This window comes from Stegostoma tigrinum, chromosome 25, assembly GCF_030684315.1.
Source record: "Stegostoma tigrinum isolate sSteTig4 chromosome 25, sSteTig4.hap1, whole genome shotgun sequence".
Lineage (NCBI taxonomy): Eukaryota > Metazoa > Chordata > Chondrichthyes > Orectolobiformes > Stegostomatidae > Stegostoma > Stegostoma tigrinum.
The window spans coordinates 33918912-33944184 of NC_081378.1; the positions used below are offsets into that span (position 1 = coordinate 33918912).

The window sequence follows — 25273 nt, forward strand, 5'->3', positions numbered from 1 at the left end:
AAACATATTTTAGCTGCACTCAGAAAAAAGGGAAGAAATATAGACAATAGACAATAGGTGCTGGAGTAGGCCATTCGGCCCTTCGAGACAGCACCACCATTCATTACGATCATGGTTGATCATCCTCAATCAATATCCTGTTCCTGCCTTATCCCCATAATCCTTGATTCCACTATCTTTAAGAGCTTTATCTATCTCTTTCTTGAAAGTATCCAGAGAGTTGGCCTCCACTGCCTTCTGTGGCAGAGCATTCCATACATCCACCACTCTCTGGGTGAAGAAGTTTTTCCTCAACTCTGTTCTAAACGGCATACCCCTTAACTTTAAACTGTGTCCTCTAGTTCTGGACTCACCCGTCAGCGGAAACATGCTTCCTGCCTCCAGTGTCCAATGTCTTAATAATCTTATATGTCTCAATCAGATCCCCGCTCATCCTTTTAAACTCAAGTGTGTACATGCCCAGTCGTAATATATAAAATCATGCAGTTTTAAGACTCCAACTAAGCGCTGTTTAAATCTGATTTTGTCCAAGTATTATGTTCTGCCCTATTTAAGAACAATTGAATCACAGAAGGCATTCCAGTTGTCATTTGCACACTAAAGAAAGGTTTCTACTTCCAGTGAAATCAGTATGTAGACAATTCAAATCTTATTGTTTGATACTATCAGGTTTAAAAACTAGTTTATATTACAATATAGCAAAGCTGTAGTTTGACAACATTAGATAGCATTACCAAGATATTTAAAACATTGTAAGCACACGCACAATTCAAAATGATCATGGAAATATTGAACATTATCCTAAAAATAATCATTTAAATGATTAAAAGTGTTATTTAATTCCATTAAATTTTGGTCCTGGTGTGTTGCAGCAAACCAATGAGGAATTTACATTTAATCATTGCAAATCCTCTTATCACTCCATCAGTGTATTTACTTCAAACAAAGTCTGCTGTTGTATAACTGATATTGAACTGGCCAGCGTGATCATTAAATCCTAGCTGCGCTGTCAAATAGGATTAAATCAACGCTAACTGCCGAGCTTTGCATTCTGTTCAGTAAAACGTATAACATTCAAAATCTGACTTTAAAAACCACAGATAAGAGACGAATAGAACAGAGAACATAGAACATTACAGCACAGTAGAGGCGCTTCGGCCCTCAATGTTGTGCCGACCTGTCATACTGATCTCGAGCCCATCTAACCTACACTATTCCATGTACGTCCATATGCTTATCCAATGACGACTTAGATGTACCTAAAATTGGCGAATCTACTACCATTGCAGACAAAGCGTTCCATTCCCTTACTACTCTCCGAGTAAAGAAACTTCCTCTGACATCTGTCCTATATCTTTCACCCCTCAATTTAAAGCTATGCCCCCTCGTGCTTGCCGTCACCATCCTAGGAAAAAGGCTCTCCCTATCCAACCGATCTAACCCTCTGATTATTTTATATGTTTCAATTAAGTCACCTCTCAACCTTCTTCTCTCTAATGAAAACAGCCTCAAGTCCCTCAGCCTTTCCTCGTAAGACCTTCCCTCCATACCAGGCAACGTCCTAGTAAATCTCCTCTGCACCCTTTCCAAAGCTTCCACATCCTTCCAATAATGCGGTGACCAGAACTGTACACAATACTCCAAGTGCGGCCGCACCAGAGTTTTGTACAGCTTCACCATAACCTCTTGGTTCCGGAACTCGATCCCCCTATTAATAAAAGCTAAAACACTGAATGCCTTCTTAACAGCCCTGTCAACCTGGGTGGCAACTTTCAAGGATCTGTGTACATGGACACCGAGATCTCTCTGCTTATCTACACTACTAAGAATCTTACCATTAGCCCAGTACTTTGCCTTCTAGTTACTCCTACCGAAGTGCATCACCTCACACTTGTCTGCATTAAATTTCATTTGCCACCTCTCAGCCCAGCTCTGCAGCTTATCTATGTCTCTCTGCAACCTACAGCATCCTTCGTCACTATCCACAACTCCACCGACCTTAGTGTCGTCTGCAAACTTACTTACCCATCCTTCTACACCCTCATCCAGGTCATTTATAAAAATGACAAACAGCAGTGGACCCAACACCGACCCTTGCGGTACACCACTAGTAACTGGTCTCCAGGATGAACATTTCCCATCAACTACCACCCTCTGTCTTCTTTCAGTAAGCCAATTTCCGATCCAAACTGCTATATCACCCACAATTCCATTCCTCCGCATTTTGTACAATAGCCTACTGTGGGGAACTTTATCGAACGCCTTGCTGAAATCCATACACACCACATCAACCGGTTTACTCTCATCAACCTGTTTGGTCACCTTCTCAAAGAACTCAATAAGGTTTGTGAGGCACGACCTTCCCTTCACAAAACCGTGCTGACTATCCCTAATCAATTTATTCTTTTCTAGATGATTATAAATCCTATCCCTTATAACCTTTTCCAACACTTTACCAACAACTGAGGTAAGGCTCACTGGTCTATAATTACCAGGGTTGTCTCTACTCCCCTTCTTGAACAGGGGAACCACATTTGCTATCCTCCAGTCATCTGGCACTATTCCTGTAGACAATGACGAGTTAAAGATCAATGCCAAAGGCTCGGCGATCTCCTTCCTGGCTTCCCAGAGGATCCGAGGATAAATCCCATCCGGCCCAGGGGACTTATCTATCTTCACTCTCTGAAGGATTTCTATTGCCTCTTCCTTGTGAATCTCAATCCCACGTAGTCTAGTAGCCTGTATCTCAGTATTCTCCTCAATAACGTTGTTGTTTTCTAGAGTGAATACTGTTGAAAAATATTCATTTAGTGCTTCTCCTATCTCATCTGACTCCACACACAACTTCCCACTACTATCCTTGATTGGCCCTAATCTTACTCTTGTCATTCTTTTATTCCTTAAGTACCTATAGAAAGCCTTAGGGTTTACCCTGATCCTATCCGCCAACAAATTCTCATGTCTCCTCCTGGCTCTTCTGAGCTCTCTCTTTAGGTCTTTCCTGGCTACCTTGTAGCCCTCAAGTGCCCTAACTGAGCCTTCACATCTCATCCTAACATAAGCCTTTTTCTTCCTCTTGACCAGAGAGATTCCACCTCCTTCGTAAACCACGGCTCCCGCGCTCTACAGCTTCCTCCCTGCCTGACAGGTACATACTTATCTAGGACACACAGGAGCTTTTCCTTGAATAAGCTCCACATTTCTAATGTGCCCATCCGCTGCAGTTTCCTTCCCCATCCTATGCTCCCTAAATCTTGCCTAATCTCATCGTAATTGCCTTTCCCCCAGCTATAACTCTTACCCAGTGGTATACACCTATCCCTTGCCATCACTAAAGTAAATATAACAGAATTATGATCGCTATCACCAAAGTGCTCACCTACTTCCAAATCTAACACCTGGTCAGGCTCATTACCCAGTACCAAATCTAATGTGGCTTCGCACCTTGTTGGCCAATCTACATACTGTGTCAGGAAGCTCTCCTGCACACACTGGACAAAAACTGACCCATCTATAGTACTCGAACTATCGTGTTCCCAGTCAATATTTGGAAAGTTGAAGTCCCCCATGACAACTACCCTGTCTCTCTCACTCCTATCGAGAATCATCTTTGCTATCCTTTCCTCTACATCTCTGGAACTATTCTATTAGCATCCATCCAAAATATTAAAGTTCACAAACCTTACAGTATTGGCACGTGCATGTCTTTTGAAAAATTATGACAAGTGCAACTCCATTCAAAAATGAAATTTCAATTTGGGAGAAAATGGTTGTAGAGGGAATGTTGAAACTAAGTGTCAATAATAAATGTAAAACTGAAGTTTTTCTGATAAATGAACTTTTTTTTAAACCTGCACTGTACTATTCCCTTACCATTATTTTAATTCATTATTTAGTAGGTCAAATGATAAAATTAGCTTCCTTTGTAACTCGTCACTTACACTCTATTCAAAATTAGATTATGAACTATTTTGTTATCCACAAAGTAGACTCAGAAAAAAGGTTTGCATTTATATAACGTCTTTCCTGACCTCAGAACATCTCAAAGCATTTTACAGCCACTGAAGTACAGTAACTTTGAACAAGTGTACCCACTGTTGCAGTGCAGGAAATGCAACTGCTAGTTTATGTACAACAAATTCCCATCAACAGCAATGCAATAATGACCAGACACTCTGTCCTTGCAATGAGAGATAAGTATTGGCCCAAACATTAGGAATAACGCCCTTACTCTTTTTCAGCACAGTGCCACAGGATCTTTTATGTCTATCGTACCTTAGGAGCAAAGCTAGAACCGCTATCTAATACCAAATTCCAAAGATGGTAACTCCAATGCTACAGCATTTTCCAGCATTCCACTATAGTGTCAAACCGGATTTCGTGCTCACCTTCTGACTCATTACTGCTATCAACTGAGCTATAGCTGATGTTTTCTTGTTGCTTGAACCAATACAATGAAACAATAACAATTTAAAGCAGCTAACTTTGTTCACCGTATCATTTCAATTTATATTAAAAAAAAAGTCTTTTCCCCCTCTTCAGGTCACCATAAGCCATATATAAAAATCTTCACCTTTACATTTAATGCCACTCTACAAGAGGAATTAGAAATATCTGTAAGCAAATAATTCTATGTGGTCATAATGTCATTAACTTTCACTGAACTCATCCTTCAAAACGGATAGATGTTTGAAGCCCACAGAGGGAACATCCTATTCCAAGGCAAACCGTGTAGAAATACCAATTACCACACTGTAAAATTGCGACTCAGGTGCAAGACAAAAATATTTTTGATACAATTTATTTATTTAAAAGTCTGTTGTAGTTTACAAAGTTAAATTATTCATATAGAACACAGAACGTAGAATAATACAGTGCAGAACAGGCCCTTCAGCCCTCAATGTTGCGCCGACCTGTGAACTAATCTCAGTCGATCCCCCTACACTATCCCATCATCATCCATATGGTTACCCAAGGACTGTTTAAATGCCCCTAATGTGGCTGAGTTAACTACAATGGGAGGCAGAGCGTTCCACGCCCTTACCACTCTGAGTAAACAGCCTGCCTCTGACAACTGTCTTAAATCTATCACCCCTCAATTTGTAGCTATGGCCCCTCGTACAAGCTGACGTCATCATCCTTGGAAAAAGATTCTCACTGTCCACCCTATCTGATCCTCTGGTCATCTTGTATGTCTCTATTAAATCCCCTCTTAGCATTCTTCTCTCCAATGAGAACAGACCCAAGTCCCTCAGCCTTTCTTCATAAGGCCTTCACTCCAGAGCAGGCAACATCCTGGTAAACTCCTCTACACCTTCTCCAATGCTTCCACATCCTTCCTGTAATGGGGTGACCAAAACTGCACGCAATATTCCAAGTGAGGCCGCACTAGTGTTTTGTACAGTTGCAGCATGACATCACGGCTCTGGAACTCAATCCCTCCATCAATAAAAGCTAACACAACGTAAGCCTTCTTAACAGCACTATCAACCTGGGTGGCATCTTCCAGGGGTCTATGTACATTGACACTAAGATCCCTCTGCACATCCAAACTACCAAGAATCTTTCCATTGACCCAGTATTCTGCCTTCCTATTATTCTTCTTCCCAAAATGAATCACCTCATACTTATCCGCATTGAACTCCATTTGCCACCTTTCAGCCCAATTCTGCAGTTTATCCAAGTGTCCCTGCAACATGCTACATTCTTCCACACTGTCCACCACTCCACCGACTCACTAACCCATCCACCTATGTTTGCGTCCAAGTCATTTATAAAAATGACAAACAGCAGTGGTCCCAAAACAGATCCTTGAGGCACACCACTCATACCAGACTGCAGGGTGAATATTTTCCATCAACCACCACTTGTTGCCTTCTTACAGAAAGTCAGTTTCTAATCCAAACTGCTAAATCTCCCTCCATCCCATGCCTCCGTATTTTCTCCAATAGCCTACCATGTGGAACCTTATCAAAGGCTTTACTGAAGTCCATGTACACCACGTCAACTGCCCTACCTTCATCCAGTTTGGAAACAGGCCCATTGACCCAACAAATCCACACTGACCCATCCCCTATAGCCCACCTGATCTTACCTCCCTGAACACTACAGCAATTTTTAGCATGGCTAATCCACCTAGCCTGTGGGAAGAAACCTACGCAGACACGGGGAGATTTAGTTTGCGGCTTTAATAAATATTTTTCAGAACTTGTCATGAGGTTGTTCTTAATTCAATACTCATCTAAACTGTCTTGATATCAGCAGGGAATAAAAGCATATTTATTACAACAGATTCTTAACTAGTTAATGACTAGACCTACCTTCATCTAGAGAATGAATGAATTTACTGTTCTCCACTGCGGCACAAACCTACAAAAAGGATTCAGTCTCCAATCTTAAAGTAAGGCTTCTTTTGCAGAATTTTAAATAGCATTTGCAAAGACAATTTGTTTGGCTGCAATAACAGTTGATCTTTTCCAGAATAGAATTTTCATTGCAAAGGTGGATGCTACAAGTATGCAAGCATTCTGACACTCATCAACATGACAGTGCAACTGATTGAAAATATAATATATTGGTAGGTGGTCACATTAGTACCAAATATCAACTCCAGTCCAAGATTCTGTAAGTTGTGATATCTGACCATGAAATTGCGTATTATCGTTATTACCACCCCCACCCGCAACCCCCGGCCTCCCCCTCTCTCTCTCTCTCTCACAACTTAGCCAACAACCAGGACATGTACATCTAACTCAGCTCAAATTTGCTGTTAAAAACATGCATGAGAAATGGATTCCACCCTCAACAGCAAATCTGGTAATGCTGCCCCGAAAGTCTATTGATGCTGAGTGGTAGCATTCTCAGGTGACTGAATTTTTACCAGTAAACTAAAAAATATTTTAGCTTTCCTACACGCATTCATACGGCTAATAGCAAAGGAGGTCAGTTATCCATAGCACTTCCATATCAACCTGTCCTTATTCGAGCTCTTTAGCTAAATGAAAAGTGATTCAAACATAGTTTTCAGCTCGTTGAAAACTTTGTCAAAGTCATTCTGACTTCTAAAATAGCAAGCAAGACTCCAAAAAGTTTAAAATATGTCACCTGCCTTATTAAAGGTTGTTAGACTAAGGGACAGAAATTAAACTGTACACTGAGAAAAAAAATTCCAAAATATTTTTTGAAAATGTAAAAAGAAATTGTGATTATATTGGAAATTGTAGTTACATGACTGTAAGATGCATGGTTGTTTCAGCACCAAAACATCATCTTGATCAGGCTAGGAAGCTACTATTTGCCCAGGAGTAACCCTTAATACTGGGAAAGAGAATACTTAGACATGTTGTTCTCCATATTGCTATTTGGTGATTCTGACAGAAGTGCTCATGTGAACAAATCTAGTTTATAATATTAACATTCTCTGACAAGTGAATAATGGCTGGTTTAATGAGATACTGCAGGAGAATACACATGCATGAAACCTCCCACAGCAGACTGACAGAATTGTCAAGAACAAAAAAATTGACCTTTGAGGACATAAGCTTTCCCTAACGTAGCCTGGTTGCACAATCCACAACTTGCCTTGCTGAAACTGTGATGTTGGCATAGCCCTCATCTTTTAATCACATTCTGGTCAATCACCCTATTCCTCTGATAATTTCTGTCTTACATAACTCAGCTTGTTCAGGAAAATCTTATCCTCTCTCAGCCTTGTCATTCACCAGGTACAGAGTCTCATCTCTTTCTCAAAAGCCCAAGGGACAAAGACTTAAACATATTTAGCAGACAACTGGATTAAGCATAAACCACTAGATTTTTGGTTGAACTAGTATTGCTGGGTCTTGTCATAGAATCCCTACAGTGTAGAAGCAGGCAATTCAGCCCATCAGGTCTAGGCCAACCCTTTGAAGAGCATTCCACCTGCTCCCCTACCCCTGTAACCCTGCATTTCACGGGCCTAATACACCTAGCCTGTACATTTTTGGACTGTGACAGGAAACCGAAGCACTCAGGAGGAAAACCATGCAGAAACAGGGAGAAGACTCAAATGCCACACATACACAGGCTGGAATCAAACGTAGGTCATGAGGCAGCGGTGTCGCCCCATTCTTGCTCTTATTCCAAATCGCTGCAACTACGCACTATTCAAATATCTTTCAAGAATGTGAAGATAACATCAAGCCCCCCCTTTTCCAACCCATACCATCTTCTCAAATCACTCTCCCCTATATCCTCCCTATACATTCAAAACTACGCACCATGAGGAAATATACTTTAGATCAAAGATCATAGAATCACAGAATCCCTACAGTGTGGAAACAGGCCCTTTGACCCAACAAATCCACACTGACCCATCCCCCCATAGCCCACCTAATCTTACATCCCTGAACACTATGACAATTTTTGGCACGGCCAATCCATCTAGCCTGCACATCTTTGGACTGTGGGAGGAAAACTATGCAGACGTGGGGAGAATGTGCAAACTCCACACAGACAGTTGCCCAGTGGTGGAATCGAACTGGGGCCCTTAGCAGTGTGAGCCACCATGCTGCCCTTATTGTCAGAAAGGCCACACCTATTCATACTGTTACACCTGCTACTTCTTTCCCTTCCCCTAAACCATTTGGCCAGTTTTCTCTAATGTTCCCTACTGGCCTTGTCCTGAATTCTCACTGAGCTCCAGATTCTAATTGCATCTCCTATCTATCTTTGAGCTCACCCTGTTCTAGGGACCCAACCCTTCGCCTCTATCCTTATCTGAGCAAACCTCAATCTGTCTAGTTCCGTTCCTGTATTTCACATCAACTGAAGTTCATTCACCTCTCCACTGTCAAACCCTTTGGATCTGTAATTTGAAGAGAAAAATGATAAATACAGTTTCTTGTCTTTGGAATCCGTCAGCCCATCTCAAACCTCACTTTTGACTCTGAAATTCAAGCCCACATTTCATGCAAATTCATATCTGAACCTCTCCAATCAAATTTAAAGTCTTGACATCAAACTTAAAGGATCTTAGGAAAGAAATGATGACTGGGGCCAGGCAATCTCAAGCTTAGACAGTTGACTACACCATCCTCTCTTTCAACAGGTGCACCCCATCATCTAGGTGAATGGAATATACTTAATTAGTTTGATTATTACATATAAAATCAGGTCAGAAAATGACCTACAATAGATTATTTTCCAAATCTCATATTGCTACTCTCCATCTCTAAACAGGTTGGTTAGAAAAAAGCTCCACTGTTACTTTGGTGTCTTCCAAGGGTTCCATCATTGGCACTCATATTTTTCTCATCTGTGCGTTAAATTTCAGCAACATATTACAAAAATCATTTGTACAGTAACTGCAACTACCTCAATGCCACCTCTTGCAATCCCTCTGCCGTCTCTAAATTGTCAGATTTACTTATGACTTCCACCAAAAACACATTGAAAGGACCAAAGCCACTGACTTTTGTTCTTATCACAAACACTGACTCCAGCCCTTTCCTTGGCAAAAGTTAAATCTGCCTGTACGTAACTCTGATGCCATATCTGACGCCAAAATTTCCATTATTTATGCTCACCATCTCAAATTTCCACTACTGAAACGACACCGTTATATTTCTACTTCAGCTCATTTGCTCGAATTTCTCATTGGTGCCTTTGTTACCTCTAGACATGACTATTCCAGTGCCCTCCCAATTAGCCTCCCGTATTCCACAGTTTGTGAACTTGAAGCCATCCAAAACTCTGTTGCCCTTATCCAAATTTGCACCAAGTTCCTTTCATCCACCACTCCTACGTTCATAGGCCTACAATGACTCCAACTTCAATATTTTAGTTTTAAATTTTCCTTGCTCAATTTAAAATTGGACCATGCTCAGTCCTCCACATCTCAAACATCATCTCCAATATTAAAGCCTTTAGAAATATCTGCACTCCTTCACTGTTCATCTCTCTAATATCCCTGATTTTAGCTGCTCCACTATTGGTAGCTGAGCCTTAAGAAGTCATTGCTGAATAAGCTTGGACTTTAGCATACTGCACTCTGGTATTTGGGAAACCTTTCCTCTTCAGACAGCCCTTCATCCCAGGAATCAGCATTGTAAACTCTCTCTGAACTGCAAGCAACCCAAACTAAAATCAATAATCCAGGATGTGGTGCCACCTATGCTCTTGATAGCTGTAGCAAGTCATCACTGTGTGTGTGGCTCCGCCATTTCCCAAGTAAAAGCCCACATTTCATTTATCTTTCTAATTAATTACTTTCTATAGCAGTACAACAGTATCCAGATCCCTTTGTTTGTAGCATTTTGCAGACTCATTCCATTTAAATAATTTGTCTTTCCGTTCCTCCTACCAAAATAGATGACCTTACATTTTTTCAATATTATGTATAGCAGTTTATAGATGCAGAATAAAAAGATGCAAAGGATGGAGCTTCGGGCACACAAGTGATGACGATGCAAGAGCTGAAATCATTGCAGGAGATCGATGTGTCAATTAGGACTGATTGAAATGGAGCCACATGTAAAGTCAGCAATGGAGGTGCAGTGCACAAGATAGATTGTACCAAATGCTTGGAAAAGTTGAGAAATATCTGAGCTTGCACACTGGAAGTATGGTTCCAAAAGGAGATCATTTGGTTACTTTGATCAGGATGATCTTAGCTATACTGACAGATGAAATATAGAATCAAGTGATTTGAAGCAATGGTCAAAATCCTGGTAGTTAGCCTGGTCAGCAAACATAAACATTAGCAAACATAACTTTACGAGAACATTGTAATGTTTGACGAGGCAGTACCATTGGTTACATCATGTATTGGATCAAGATGTTTTAGAAGTCAGGAAACAAACAGTCTCCTGTGAGGTAGAAGTCTTACAACAGCTAAGGGAACATTTTGAACTGATGTGAAATCAGTGCTAAAGTTCAGGAAAAATTAGCCCCGTTCAAGATTGAGATGGATGGCTGATAAAGGAAAGGAAAGCTCCATTGGAAATATTTGCAAGGGTTCCCCTTATTCAAAAAGTTTGAAAATTATGGCGGGGGCAGGGGGATATTTAAGTTGCGTACTGCCATTTCTAGCAGTCTGCACACACTTGCCTCAATTTTCTTGGGGCACATAATGCTCTGGTCCACTCCCTGCACGCCCAGCATGATAATATTCAAAACCCATTGTAAAAGTTTATTGAAGAATAACTTTCAATACCATTTCTCCTGCACAAGTGTGTCCGGTTTCATTTTAAGGTCAAGTTAAAGTAACAAAAGGCCAACTTGATGCACAGTCAATTACATTTTTTTTTAAGATAATACTGAGGAAATCACTCACAGGTGCTCGTGGTTCTGTATGTGTAGGTTAGTTTTAAATTCAAACTTCTAGCGTTAAATGAATGGTCTTTGAGCAGGCAGACAGTAACAGCAGCATGTTTAACTTGCACGTTTTCTGAAACACACACCATTGTTATTTTGAGAGTCATTGCTCATATCATTCTGACATCTACTGTATACTGTAATCTAATCTGGAGTCATTTCTGTGGGCACATTTATTTTTCCTTTTGATTTTGAATGCCTTTATGGATAAATATTTTTACACCTGCCACCAAATTTCTGAAGTTTTGTCGGAGTCGGGCTTCATTTTTATTTTAATTGCTGTATTTTATAGTTCAAACAATATTCAGGATAGTTGAAGGTAATGTTGTACACTAGCAACATTTACTATACAAGTTATTTCAATTTCTGTTTGTTCACTTACAGGTTTCAAGTAATGCCGCAGATTAAACAAGTGAGTGTCACATTCACAATGGCATTCTCTTTATAGTAATATTATGACATGCAACTTCTATTGCCAATTTTAAAACTGGAGGAATAACAGAGTAATAATTTTGTTTATTTTATGCCCTACCTGATTTATGACTCAGGAGATAAATTCTTCACATGACATGGCATGAAACCATATAGATCACAAGTCCTAACTTCAATTCCTGCTTTGCAATGAACCCGGACAATTGTGGAATTCTTCATTTTGCATCCTGAATTTCAGAGGGAAAATTCAGCTGAGTTTCCAATTGCTAAACAGTGACCACCTACACTATGTGGCTGTTGGACAAATTAGAGTTGATATTTGTAGTTATGCTGCTCCCATCTTTGTTTGAACACTTGACTGATGACACGTGCTGCTTCAATCTTGTGAAAAACCATTTCATTTGTTGTGAACACCATCAGATGGACCAACACACCTCACGCAGAGGGGCAAAATATCATGGTCAGTTGACATCACTGAGTTAGTCCACTCATGTCGACAGACATTTTATTGATGGAGGCAGGGGCCTCCGAACTCTGGGAAAGGCCTTTCCTCGACACCGACTACTTCATTAGCCAGCTCTTAAGACCCTAGGGTGATGTCTATCTGGACTCAGGAACTTGTCAGCATGCAGCTTTCGCAGCTTGCTTGTAACCACTTCCCAAGGTTTGTAATTTTGCTCCATTTCTTTCTCCCGATCACCTCCGTATTCACACCTTTTACCGGAATGATTTTGCCTCTTTTACAATGAAGGCAGAAGCAAACTAGTTGTTCATTTCATTCACCATTTCCTTATTACCAACTATGAACTCCACATTCTCACTCTCTAGAAGGCCAACACTCACCACTCAGGGTACACTATTTTTAAACCTTTATGTTTCATCCAACTTCTTTAGTTAACCATGAGTGGTAGCTCCTCCCTTTTGAATTTTTCTTCATGGCAGAAATATTTTTATTCTGAATACTCTGAAACAACCCCTTAAATGGCTTCCATGGTTTCTCTGTTAATCCATCCTCTAACCTAGTATACCAGGTCACTTCAGCTAATTTGGCTTGATGGCCACGCAGTTGGCTATTTTTTTGCCGAGTTTAAAATACGAGACCTAGACCCAAACTTCTCCCTTTTAAACTGGATGTTAAACTAAATCATATTGTGGTCGCTTTCAACTAAGGATAGCTTAACTCTGAAGGTCATTAATTAATTAATCTTGTCACATTACACATTACTAAGTCGAAGATATATTTATATTATACTTCAGGATTTACGAAAAACTTCAGGTACAGCTTCTGCTGGCTAATATTAAGGGTCAATTAGCCACAAACCAGTGGCAGCATTCTCCTTTTTCAGTCAACAGAACTAAAATCTCAAATGAAGAATTTGAGCACAATCTTGCTGACAACTCAGTACAGTATTGAAAGAGGCCTGTACTGTTGCAATGTTGCCCACTAAATGAGGCATGAAATAAACACTTCTGTGACCTTCTGAATCTCCTGCAGTGCTTAATTATCAGCCATAGATATATTTGTTATACTGTTGCCTCTGAGTTGCTCCAAGGCTGGCGTACAAAAATCCAAGGTGTGACCCCAGCGATGACCAAGGAAGTTCTATACTTGTTGAAGGTACCATCTTTTGGCTGAGAATTTAAAACAAGGCTCAATGTCCCAGTTTGGCTAAATGTAAAAGGTCTCTGGACAGGATACTAAAAAGGATCAGGAATTTGTAATTCTTCTTTTAATTTAAAAAGCAAGTCAGTTCTCCCAACATGCTAGCCAATATTTATACCGTGGCTAATATCCAAGTAGATGGGATTGACAGATCTGGAAAATTGCCTGCCATGGCCCTCCATTAGAACAGCGAATATAAATTAGAAGTATTTAATTGACTGTGAAGTCCTTTGGGCATTCTTGTGCCTGAGAATATATGCATAAATATACATAATTACATAAATGCAAGTCTTCCATTCCCTTTTTTAAATATGCAAAGCATCAATTGGATGGTATGCTTGGTAGATGAGATCATAGAATGGATCAACAACATGGAATTGCAATGATAGAAGGTCAGTCAAATACTGTTAGCTGTAGAATGCATATTATGAGTTACAAAGCAACTGCAGTATTGCAGAGCAATGGTTTACCCTGCCTGAAACTCAAATTCTCTCAATCCAATAAGTTAACTGATTGTTCAAAATGATTCTATTCCAAATCAGAGAACATAATTTCAAGTGTCACAGTCAGAAATGCTGCAGCATTGTTTTAAAATCCAAACAACTTCAGTGTTTATCAATGAAGCTGGATCAATATTTTTCTGATTCACCCCTCTAAAAACATTCCTCAAAAAGATGATTCATAAGAAATTGAACATAGAAAAGAGTACACGCCCTTTGGCCCTCAATGTTGCGCTGACCCGTGAAACCAATCTGAAGCCCATCTAACCTACACTAGAGCAAGAGTAGAACATTTGGCCCTTCGGTAGTACTCCACGAATCACCGAAATTATGGCTGATCTGGTTGCAATTTTAACTTACTTTCTTTTCTGTTCATCATAATCTTCACTTCCATGGTAGGTCGAAAAACTGTCCAAGTCACCCTTGAATATTTTAAGTAATTCATCCTCCACTACTCTGTGGAAGAGAATTCCAAAAACTAACAATTCATCAAAGAAGAAATTCCTTCTCTTCTCCATCCTAACACAAGAAAAAGAGATATCTTCTCAGTATCTACCCTGTCAAGCTGCCACAGAACTTCATATGTTCCAACAGTACGGCTTTGCATTCATCTAAAATTCCAATAAATACTGACCCAATGTTTTCCTGCCAAAATGGAAAACCTTAATTTTTCCAACCATTTGCCTATTCACCAAAATCTATCTCATATAAAATAGGAACTGCAGATGCTGGAGAATCCGAGATAACAAGGTATAGAGCTGGATGAACACAGCAAGCCAAGAAGCATCTTAGGAGCAGGGAAGCTGACGTTTCGGGCCTAGACCCTTCATCAGAAATGGCTTCATTCATCATTCCTGATGAAGGGTCTAGGCCCAAGGCATCAGCTTTCCTGCTCCTATGATGCTGCTTGGCCTGCTGTGTTCATCCAGCTCTATACCTTGTTATCACCAAATCTATATTCTTTTTCAGACTCATAGTAACCTCCTCACAACTTTCCTACCTATCTTTGTGCCATCTCAAAACGTGGATGCTCTCCGGTCCATCCCTTCATTCAGATCATTATTATAGATCATAAATTGTTAACAGCCCAAAATGAATCCCTGCTGCACTCCACCAGTTAGCTTGTGAGCTTGAAAATGATTCATTTACTCTGATCCTTCATTTCATATTGGGCAATTCTTGATCCAGGGTAATGCACCACCCCAAAGCCATGAGCTCTTATCTTGTGAAGCACTTTTTTTTTGTAGCACCTTTTCAAATCCCTTTTCATAACTCGTACAGTGCATCTACAGGTTTTCCTTTATGTTGAATAATGGTGTTACATACGTAGTTTTTCAATCCTCTAGGCCCTTTCCAAAATCTGTGGAACATTAAAAGATTACAACCAAGGTATCTACAATCACGTGGTCACTTTTGTAAAGACTCTGATACAGGCCATCAGGTCCAAGGCACATTTGGCTGTCTTTGATCCCATTAGTTTATCAAGTTCTTGTATCTGTTGTGATTCTGACTGTTTTAAACTTTTCCTCCCTATTTGTCTGTTGTTCTTCTATTCTTGGGATGCTTTTGTGTCTTCTCCCACAAAGGCAGATATAAAAATACCTTATCAAAGTCTAATGTTATGGCATGGATAAGCTGAATAGCCAAGGCCTTTTCCTCAGGCTGGGAGTCCAGAAGTAGACAGCATAGGTTTAAAGGTGAGAGGGGAAAGATTTAAGAGAGACCAGAGCGGCAACATTTTCACGCAGAGTAGTGAGCGTATGGAATGAGCTGCAAGAGGAAGTGGTGGGGGCAGATACAATTGCAACATTTAAAAGGCATCTGAAAGGGTGCATAAATAGTCAGGGTTTAGGGGGATATGGGCCAAATGCTGGCAGATGGAACCGGATCAGTTCAGGATGCCTGGTCGACATGGATTAGTTAGACTGAAGGGTCTGTTTCCATGCTATATAACACTATGACTCTATAACTGAGGCCCTACCACAGATTTCTGTGGGACAGCAAACTTTCCGTTGTCATACAATCAATTTGTCAGCCATATCAGTAATTTACTCTCAATTGTACTGGGCCTCTACCTTAATTTACAGTCTCTTACGTGGGCCTTTATCATATGCCTCCTGAAAGCATGAAACAACAGCTACAGACACTACTATGTTCACTAACATAATCATTTCCTTAAAAAATTCAATGTGGTTTCAGTTAGACCTACCTGTCATGAATCCATGCTCTCCCTGATTAACTGAAGCTTTGACGTGTTCAGTTATCCTATCCTTTGTTATAGATGCAAACAATTTCCTCAACTTGTTAGGCTAACTGTATTGTAATATCCTGGTTTTCCTCGTTCGCTTTTTTAAAAAAAGTGGAATGCTGTGCAATTTTCCAAGCCAAAGGCATGACTCCTATGTGTAAGATTATGGTTAGGGCATCTACAATGTGCTCCCCTAATTCTTTCACACCCTCAGGCGACTACTGTCAAACCCTGGAATTTGTCATTCTTTATTTTTATTAATTTCGTTCTATAAATTCTAATGACCATCCATTGTTGGTTTGTTGGAAAAACCCATCTGATTCACGAATGTCATTTAGGGAAGGAAACTGCCATCCTTATTAATCTGGCCTACATGCAACTCCAGACCCACAGCAACATGGCTGACTCTGAGCTGCCTTCTGGCAATTAAGAATGGTCAATAAATGCTAGCCTAGCCAATGACACCCAATATCTTGTACATGTATATTAAAGTAAAATTTCTTATTGTCAATGTATGTTAGTTTCATTCAGTCCCTGTCCCCAATCTACTATTAATTTCCTTCGGACCTCCAACAAAGTATCCTCCTCTTTTACTGTAAAATCTAAGACAAGGTAATTATTCAACATGATTACCATTTCCCTATTGTCATTGACAATGTCCCCTCATTTAATCTTTAGTGGATCAACATTGCTCTGACCACTAGCTTTCCCTTGAACTATAAAATTTCTTCTTATTGATTTTGATGTCCCTTACAAGTTCCCTTTCCTAATCCCTTTTAGCAGCTCTTATAAGCTGCTTAGTGGCCATTGCTTGTCTTTGTATCAATCCCATGCAGCAGGCTCTGTGCTTTTTTTTTGCGTTTTTGTAGTTGCTTTCCTTTCTTTTACTTTAATGCTGAGCCTCGTCTCTTAACTTCTGCATTTATATTCAGAGATGCTGCCAGATGGTGTACATACAAAATGTATTAAATTTTTGGATCCTTTACTATTCCTCAGCTCAACTCATAAGGTTGCCAGTGGGTGCCTGTCACTGTATCCTCCCTCCCTGTTGATTATGCTTCTAATCAGAAAGGCTGCTCCACTTTGCCTGCCATTTTCCCTATCCATTCTGTAAACCTTATAACCTGGTGTATTTAGTCCTGATCATTCTGCAGCCATGTTGAAGGGCTTTTTCATAATCTCTAATTTGAATTTATGACTGCAGCTCATTTAGTTAATTCCATACACTCCATGCATTTGTATATAGTACTCTTATTTGGGCCATGCATTCTAACCGGTCCCTCAGCACTTATTTACCCATTTATTATCTCTCTTCTGGTTTAATCAACACACTTAATAGTTTTGCCATTACGTGCCATACTTGAAGTAGGATTCTTGACTGTTTCTTTACTCTCTGTCTTGTTACTTGTTTTGAAACTGTATTGACTTCCCTGAGTCATCCCATAGCCTCCCAGTTATGAGTTTGAAGTACTTGTGACCATCCTATTTAGCCTTTCTGCTGGGACATTGGATCCAGATTGGTTCAAGTGGAGCTGTCCTAATGTTAAGTTCCTTCCCTTCACAGTACAGATACTGTTGCTTCAAGAAATCAAACCCCTCTTTCCCGCACCATTCCTTTAGCCAGGTGTTTACTTCCCTAGTTTTCTTATCCCGATTTTGATTTACACATGGTTAGGGTAATAATCCAGAGACTGCACACCTTGACGTCTTGTTATTTCATTTTGTTCCTACTTCCTGATAGACCCTGCTAAGTGGGGTCCAAAACAGACCACAATAACTGGATTCTTCTCCTCCCATGCCAATATGCTTTCAAGCTAGTTTGAGATGTCCCTTGGCATTAGGTAAGCACACAACATAACAAGTAGGAACAGAAACAAGCTATTTGGCCTATCAAGCCTGCTCCACTATTCAGTAAAACGATAGCCGATTTGACTGCGATCTTAACTCCACTTCCCTACCAACCCTCATAACTCTCGACTCCCTTGACAACCAAAAAGCTATCTAACCAACCTTGAACATACACTCTGCCTCCATGCTCACTGGGAAAGAGAATTCCCAACATGAATTACCAGAAAGGAGAAATTCCTCATCATTTTGATTTTAAATGAGAGACTCCTAAACACAAGGTTTTCCGTCCCATCTATTCAATCCTGATTTTAGGAAGCAGATGAACAGGGTCGCGTATCTTTCCCATGTAGGGATTTGCTAGCCAATCTGTCAACCAAATTGACAACTTCCTGTTCCTAGTAAGAATCATATGCAATTGCCTGTGAATGAAATTGTTCTCACTAATATGCATGTGAAGATTTGCTAACCATCTGAGATGAGATAACACATTGTTCAATGATGTCGGTCATTGTATATATCTCTTGAATGCTGACTCACTAACACTTGAAGCTATGTTTCAATTCAATGGTTTTTGAGTTTCCTAACCAGTGCAAATTCACAAAGTTATGTTTTAAACACAATGTTAAAACCATTGTAATTCCAAATGTATTCGGTGGAAAACAACCCAAAAGCCCAAAGCATGATATACAAGTTAATACCCAAGGGCATTACATACCACAGCTACAATTACATGCTCTACAAAAAATACAAATTCACCATTTGTAACTTTGTGCTTTTCTTCTACAGTCTGATTATTTGTTTTCTCCAATAGCCACCTAAAAAAAAATAGGATCGGTCTTTTGTACTTCCAAATTGCTGTTAAGTGCATATATTTGATTTATTTCCTTCTTGGAGGTTTTCAATGTCCATGCAGAAGTGATCACATTCAGGGCCCCAAGGATACAGGAATAAGAAAGCCAACAAAACTTGGCAATGACACATTGAGAACAGGATAGATTAACAGAATATATCTCAAGACTAAAATAATCTGACAGAGCAAGGTCCATGTACTTCCTCCAAAGCATTAAAAGGGAAAAACAGTGTCCAAAGGAGGAAAAAAGCTGCATATTGAAAGTACATAATAGGCCAAATGCAACATAGATATCAGAAAACTTCATGTGGCCACAGTCCACCTGCAGTGCCACGGTGGCATTTTGATGTGTTCAGCATTTTACCTGCTCAGAATCCATTAAACGGACCTTCCTCCTTAAACAATAAAAGGACAATCTTTTCTATGCAAAGAGTTCCCTGCAAATATTAAGATTGTCAATGCAAATGTAAAATGTTGATACAATTCTGAGATTCTCCTCATGTTAATTTTCCAAAGTTCAACTCAGCTATTCAAAGCATAACATCGCTGTTTTAAAAATAATTCAAAAACAGAAATGTGCGTTAAGCAAACACAAAACTGTAGTAACGGATGGACATAAGTGTACTGACATCACAAACTCAAAGGGATGTGTTTTGGAGATGAAGCAGATTTGTTAAACATCTGGTGTAGAATGAAGATGATGCAGTGAAGTATTGAAATTGATTTAGAACTAGAAATAAATAGTATCAGAAGCAATATTGTCTCAACCAATTTATTCGATTTTATATCTGGGGCTAACTTGAAAAGGTATTTTTTGGTTCATTCCTTCGTATGAAGATGAAAGTCCTGCTCAGGGTTAAGCAACTGGAAATTGCAGCAGAGCAGCACTAATTGTTGGTGTAAAAATAATGGCATGACCTAGCAACCTAAAACATACGTAATACAGATAGATGAAAAACAAATAAACAGTCTGCAAAAAAATAGTCTTGTAATTGCTTTCAGAAAATACAGAGAATAACATCTTAAATATCTTAAGATAGAACACTAACACTTTTCTTCCAATGTAGTTAAATTATACACTTGCAGTACATCAATTAACTGTCCCATTATGCATATTTCACAATATACTTACGTAAAAAATGTTTTTCCAACAATGCAATTTCAAGATGTCCCTTGATTTCATTCAGTCGATCAGATTCTGTCCTGTTGAAATCTTGAATTCCTGAAGCCATATTTGATGCCCCTGGGCCTGCCTGAAACAAAAAATGAAAAGAAATCTCCAAAATCAGCATGGGTGAAATCCGTCAGAAACTGCACAGTACAGGAGACTCCAATTCAACTGGATGAATACTGCGACCAAACAAATGTTGCTGATACAGCTGAACGCACAGAAGAGAATACTTTAAATCTGCTGAGCTTTATTAAAGTGATTCAATAATATCCAAACCGTTGTTCAATAACGCATTCTTTGTCTTCTCCAACAAAAGCAGAAAACAAATTCATTCAGAACGCCAGTCATGAGTATAACACTGATGCTGCACATGTTTAGCAAAATTATGTTTGACTTTATATATGATAGCTCACTATTAAATCCATTAATGGAACTTGATTTGCAAAATACCAAGTGGTTCAAGTGACAGTTCAACAATATTGAATGAAATCAACTACTCTGAATCGCTGCAGCAAGGATCTTTATTTTTCTTCACGCTCCATGTTTAAGTATCCATTGTCTGAGGGTATGACGGTATAAAATAATGTACTTAGGTTCAATCAGAAAAATTTGAAAAGGTCAGCACATTGCTGCTTTTATTGTACAAATATTAATATTTGCATCATACAAGTGTCAGGCAATGCCCGTTTCCAACAAAACAGAATCATCATTCCTTGACATTGAATGGTATTAGCATCAGAGAATCTCCCATTATCAACATGCTCAGAGTTAGCCCTGATCATGAATTTAATTGGACCAGCTATTTAAATAATGTATTTCCAAGAGCAGGTCAGGGGTGAGAAATTCCAGTGAGTATCTCACCTCCTGTCTCCCAATGCCTGTCCACCAACTACAAAGCACAAATCACAGTGTGATGGAATACTCTCTATTCACTTGGATGAAGGCACCTTTAACAGCACTGAAGAAACCTGACATCATCCAAGACAAAGCAACTCACTTGACTGGCCTCCCAAACAGTAGCTTCAACAACCACTCCCTTCAATACCAATGCGTAACCGTAGCAGTGTATACCATATGGAGATGTCGCACAGGAACTCACCAACGGTCCATCAACAGCACATTTCAAACCCGAATACCTACTATCTAGAAGGACAATAGCATAGATACATGCAAGTTCCCCCCAAACCATTCACTATTCTGACTTGAAACTGTATCACCATTCTTTCATTGTCATTGACACAAAATCCTGGAACATCTGAACAGCACAAAGGCTCTGTCCCTTTGGACTGCATAAATGCAAGAACTGTTCAACAGTACCTTCTCCAGGGCAATAAATTCTGGCCTTGTCAGCATCACTCAGATTTTGAGATCATAAAAGAAGAAATTCTTTCATTCCAGAAATAAATCCAATAAACTTGCATGAATCAAGAAGATGCTTCCCAAGATAAGGAAATTACATAAGTAAATCTAATGCGATTTTACCAGAGTCTTATATAATTGTAGGATTGTTTTCTCTGCACTCCAGTTCCCTTGCAACGAAAGATCAGTATGCAGCTTTTGGCCTATAACACCTGCATGCAAACTTACTGTGTTTCTTGTGTGAGGACACAGTGAAATCCCCCAAACATTTAAACATTTCTCAACAGTTAAAAATACTCTTTTGCTATTCTTTCTACCAAAATAAATAAGCTCATATTTCGTTCCATCTGTCACCATGCTCACTCACTTGTTCTTATACATTTGCAGATCAAAATGATTCTATCGTATTATTCCTCTACAGATATTCAGTCTTGGCAATTCTTTGCTCTCGTGCCTCTGGTTCCCACTTTATTCTTAAGCATTTGCTATCTTCATCTGTAAAAACTGATGAAAATTATACGCTTCATATCTCTGCCATTTCTTTATATGCAATTATAAGTTCTTCCATCTCAAATGATAAAAGGGGCAAAGACTTGCTTCTGCTATTGTCTTCCTTTTCACACATTGGTAGAAGCTCTTTCAATCTGATTTCATATTTTTTATGAGCTCATTCTTACATTCTACCTGTTCCTTCAAATTTTTTGATTGTCATTTAGCTCCACTTCTGACAATTTCAGAGAGAGAGGAGAGTGAAATAGAGCTAGGTCCTGGCCTCCACGTTGCTGGATGCCATTTTTTTCTCCATGATCTTGACTTTCACCTTCCCCAGAGATATGGAAGAGGTATATTTGCACACTAGGTCAGACAGCAAGCTACACAATCTTTCAAGGCCAGAGTTAAAACAAAAGACATAACGTGCCCTGATCAGAGAACTCCTCCAAGCTAATGACACTGCAATAGCCGCTCACACAGAAACTCAACCACAAAGACTTGTGGACTGTCTCTCCCATACCAGTAACACATTTTTCCAAATTATAAAATATTGATGCAACTGCAGTCATGAAATTATGTGTTACATCTTCACTGCTGATCACTCAAAATAATACCATAGTGGAAGTGATTTGCAAAGTCTGCCACCTTATTTCACAGGGTCACAGCAGCAGACAATCCGTACCTTTACGTAGTACCTGAATGAAGAAATCAGTTCCCCCTCAACCAATTCATAAAACCTGTATGAGATAACACCAAGCTGATAGTTTATAAAGCCCATATTCTCAGCATTTTGTTCCACAGATATTCAACATGGCTACTTCAATAATATCCATTTTCATATCTGCAGTATGGGTATATCCTGGCAGGTCAAAATCATGACTGCTGAAGCTCTCTTAAAAGGCAAAGTTCCCAAATGTGTTGATACTAATCAGTAGATCAGGTGCATCTGCAAGGTGAAAGAGCATTGGAAACAAAGGACTTCCTGTATAGTGAGGAAGCTGGAGCCAGACCATCTATGGGGTGCCCAAGGCTCCACTGCAAGCAAGACATGGGAGTATTTTCAAACCAGCTGTTCAGTGATGTCATACATACATCAGGAGCAGGTGCACCACAGGAAACTTGAAATGAGCAAGACGTGAGATATTTTTAATCAACCTGTTCAGAAATATTATCATACATTTATGGAGCAGGTAGAACTTAAATCAGGGCCTTCTGGCTCAAAGGAAGGGACACAACCACTGTGCCTCAAGAGACCCCAAAATACCACTTTTTAAAATCATGATCCAGTCAACACACTGCTCTGGATGACTGACAGGACTCGAACTGGGACTCCCAAAACATTATTTGGTCTCTGGATTAATAGACTGGTCATAGTACTGAGCTATCACATCCCACAAGTAAGACATAACATTTTTTTTTCCAAATCAACCTGTACAGAGATGCTATTAAACACCTCTCGAGAAGATGAGATGTGAACCCAGGCTCCTGACTCAGAGGTAGGGATGCTGCCATTGCACCACAAGAGCCTACAAATAAAACATGAAGAATCTAAACAAACTCTTGCATCTTGCAGTCATTAGCTGGCAAAAAGAGGAAGTAGTGACACCTCCTGTAAGCTGACAACACCCACAATGACAAGTTGTTACAGCAGTATGACAGCAGGCAACAATGCTGAAAAGCAACATCCCATAATATCAATTGACAGCTCATGTATGACCATTGCAGCAAACCTGCTTCCAAAGACTTCTCTTCCAAGAAATCACCAAATTAAGATACTTCAATCTAAATAACTGTTTGCTGCGTGTCAATCATCCCTTGCAGGTGGAAGGATGCTAACCCAGGATTCAATGTATTTCTAAATTTCCCCCTACATAACCCTTCTTCATTTAAAATTGCCATCTACAACTTTAAGTCATTCAACTCATGAGGACACTGCTCCCTTCTCTGTTTACGTGCAGTCCATTCAAATTAGTGACCGAGCCCCGTGGATCCAAATCATGCCTATCCCTTCTCCTCTTCCAGTCGAATATTCAACTCACTGCTCGATTTGTCCTGATGCTGGGATATTGTCAGGGCCCATTGGCTTAGCAGCAATCAATGCCTTCGGCCATTTCTTTTTATCCTTTTCACTGCATCCAGTTTGCTGAAGACTGGCATCCATAATTCTGGGGATCTCAGGAAGAAGTTGAGATGTATCATTTACTCAGTATTTCTGACTGAAGGTGGTTGCAAATATTTTAGCCTTGCCTTGTGCACGGACACTGAGCTCCCACATTATTAAGGATGTGTTTCATGTATGTTTCATATTTCTCTCTTACTATTTTAAAAGCAGTATAGTCTCGAAGGCAACCTGCAAGTTTCAATACTGGATGGAATGTAATCTAATTATCAGTAATTACAGTAACTGTTAATTATCAGGGTTGGAATTTAGCTGCAAAAAAAGTGTAAGACCACCACTATAGAAAGAGAATCAAGAGTTTGGCAAAACTGAAGCCAGAACATTAAGCATAAAATCAGTCAGTGGAGGTCAGCAAGCACAAAGAGATGGGGGAACTAGATTTCCTCCTCGTCAGGACATGCGCAAATTAATTTGGATGACTCCAAGTTTACAGATGGTCAAATGTGGGAGATCAGCCAGAACTATACTGAAATAGTTAAATTTGGGGCAAGAATCAAGGCAAGAACGAGGGTTTCTACAGTGATGAGCTGAGACTTGAGAAAGTTAGGCAATGTTACAAAAGCAGAAATAGGTTGTCTTAGTGATGGAATGACTATAAAGGTTGTCAGTTGTTTCTTTTGACATATTTTCTAATTATTTCTTGGTCTTTGCTTTTTACATTCAATTGTAAATTGCTGCTGCTTAGTTTGAACCAATCAACTAGGTGTTAAAGTTAAAATATGAATGCGAAACAAACATTAACAAATGTTGGATAAGTTTTTATTAACTAGTTCAAAACAATTTTAATATACTACAAAGCTATTTACATTTGTGGGTATAGTGCATTGTGTTCTACAAGACCAATTACAAATTACTCTGCAGCCAAACTACCATTACAGACTTGTTGCATTGGGTATTTTGTTATGTCATTTTGGGAGGAGTACAGTCCATCATCAGGTTAATTATAAAGCACGAACTGTAATGAACGAATCTCGCCTACGCAACCACACTTCAAGTAAATTCCAGGAAAAAAAACCATTAGCACTCGTGACAAATAAGAACAATACTAGAAGAAGGAAAGATGAGCTGATATTTTTACCTTCTAAATTAGAAAACCTCAAGCACAAAGATCCAACTAGCAATTATAACCTTTAAATACTACATGTTAAAGGGTGGCTCAAACATTTATTCAAAAGA

The 25273-nt window shown here is 39.5% G+C and overlaps 1 protein-coding gene across 6 annotated transcripts in view; it reads right to left on the minus strand.

Annotated features, from left to right (window-relative positions):
- The window catches only part of gramd4a (GRAM domain containing 4a), a 158349-nt gene that overhangs the window by 68110 nt on the left and 64966 nt on the right, over positions 1–25273 (minus strand). For all 6 annotated transcript variants that reach the window (XM_048553846.2, XM_048553850.2, XM_048553845.2 and 3 more), the window contains one exon: positions 20029–20149. In XM_048553846.2, the coding sequence (XP_048409803.1) occupies positions 20029–20149 (121 nt within the window). The remainder of the gene's footprint in view (positions 1–20028; positions 20150–25273) is intronic.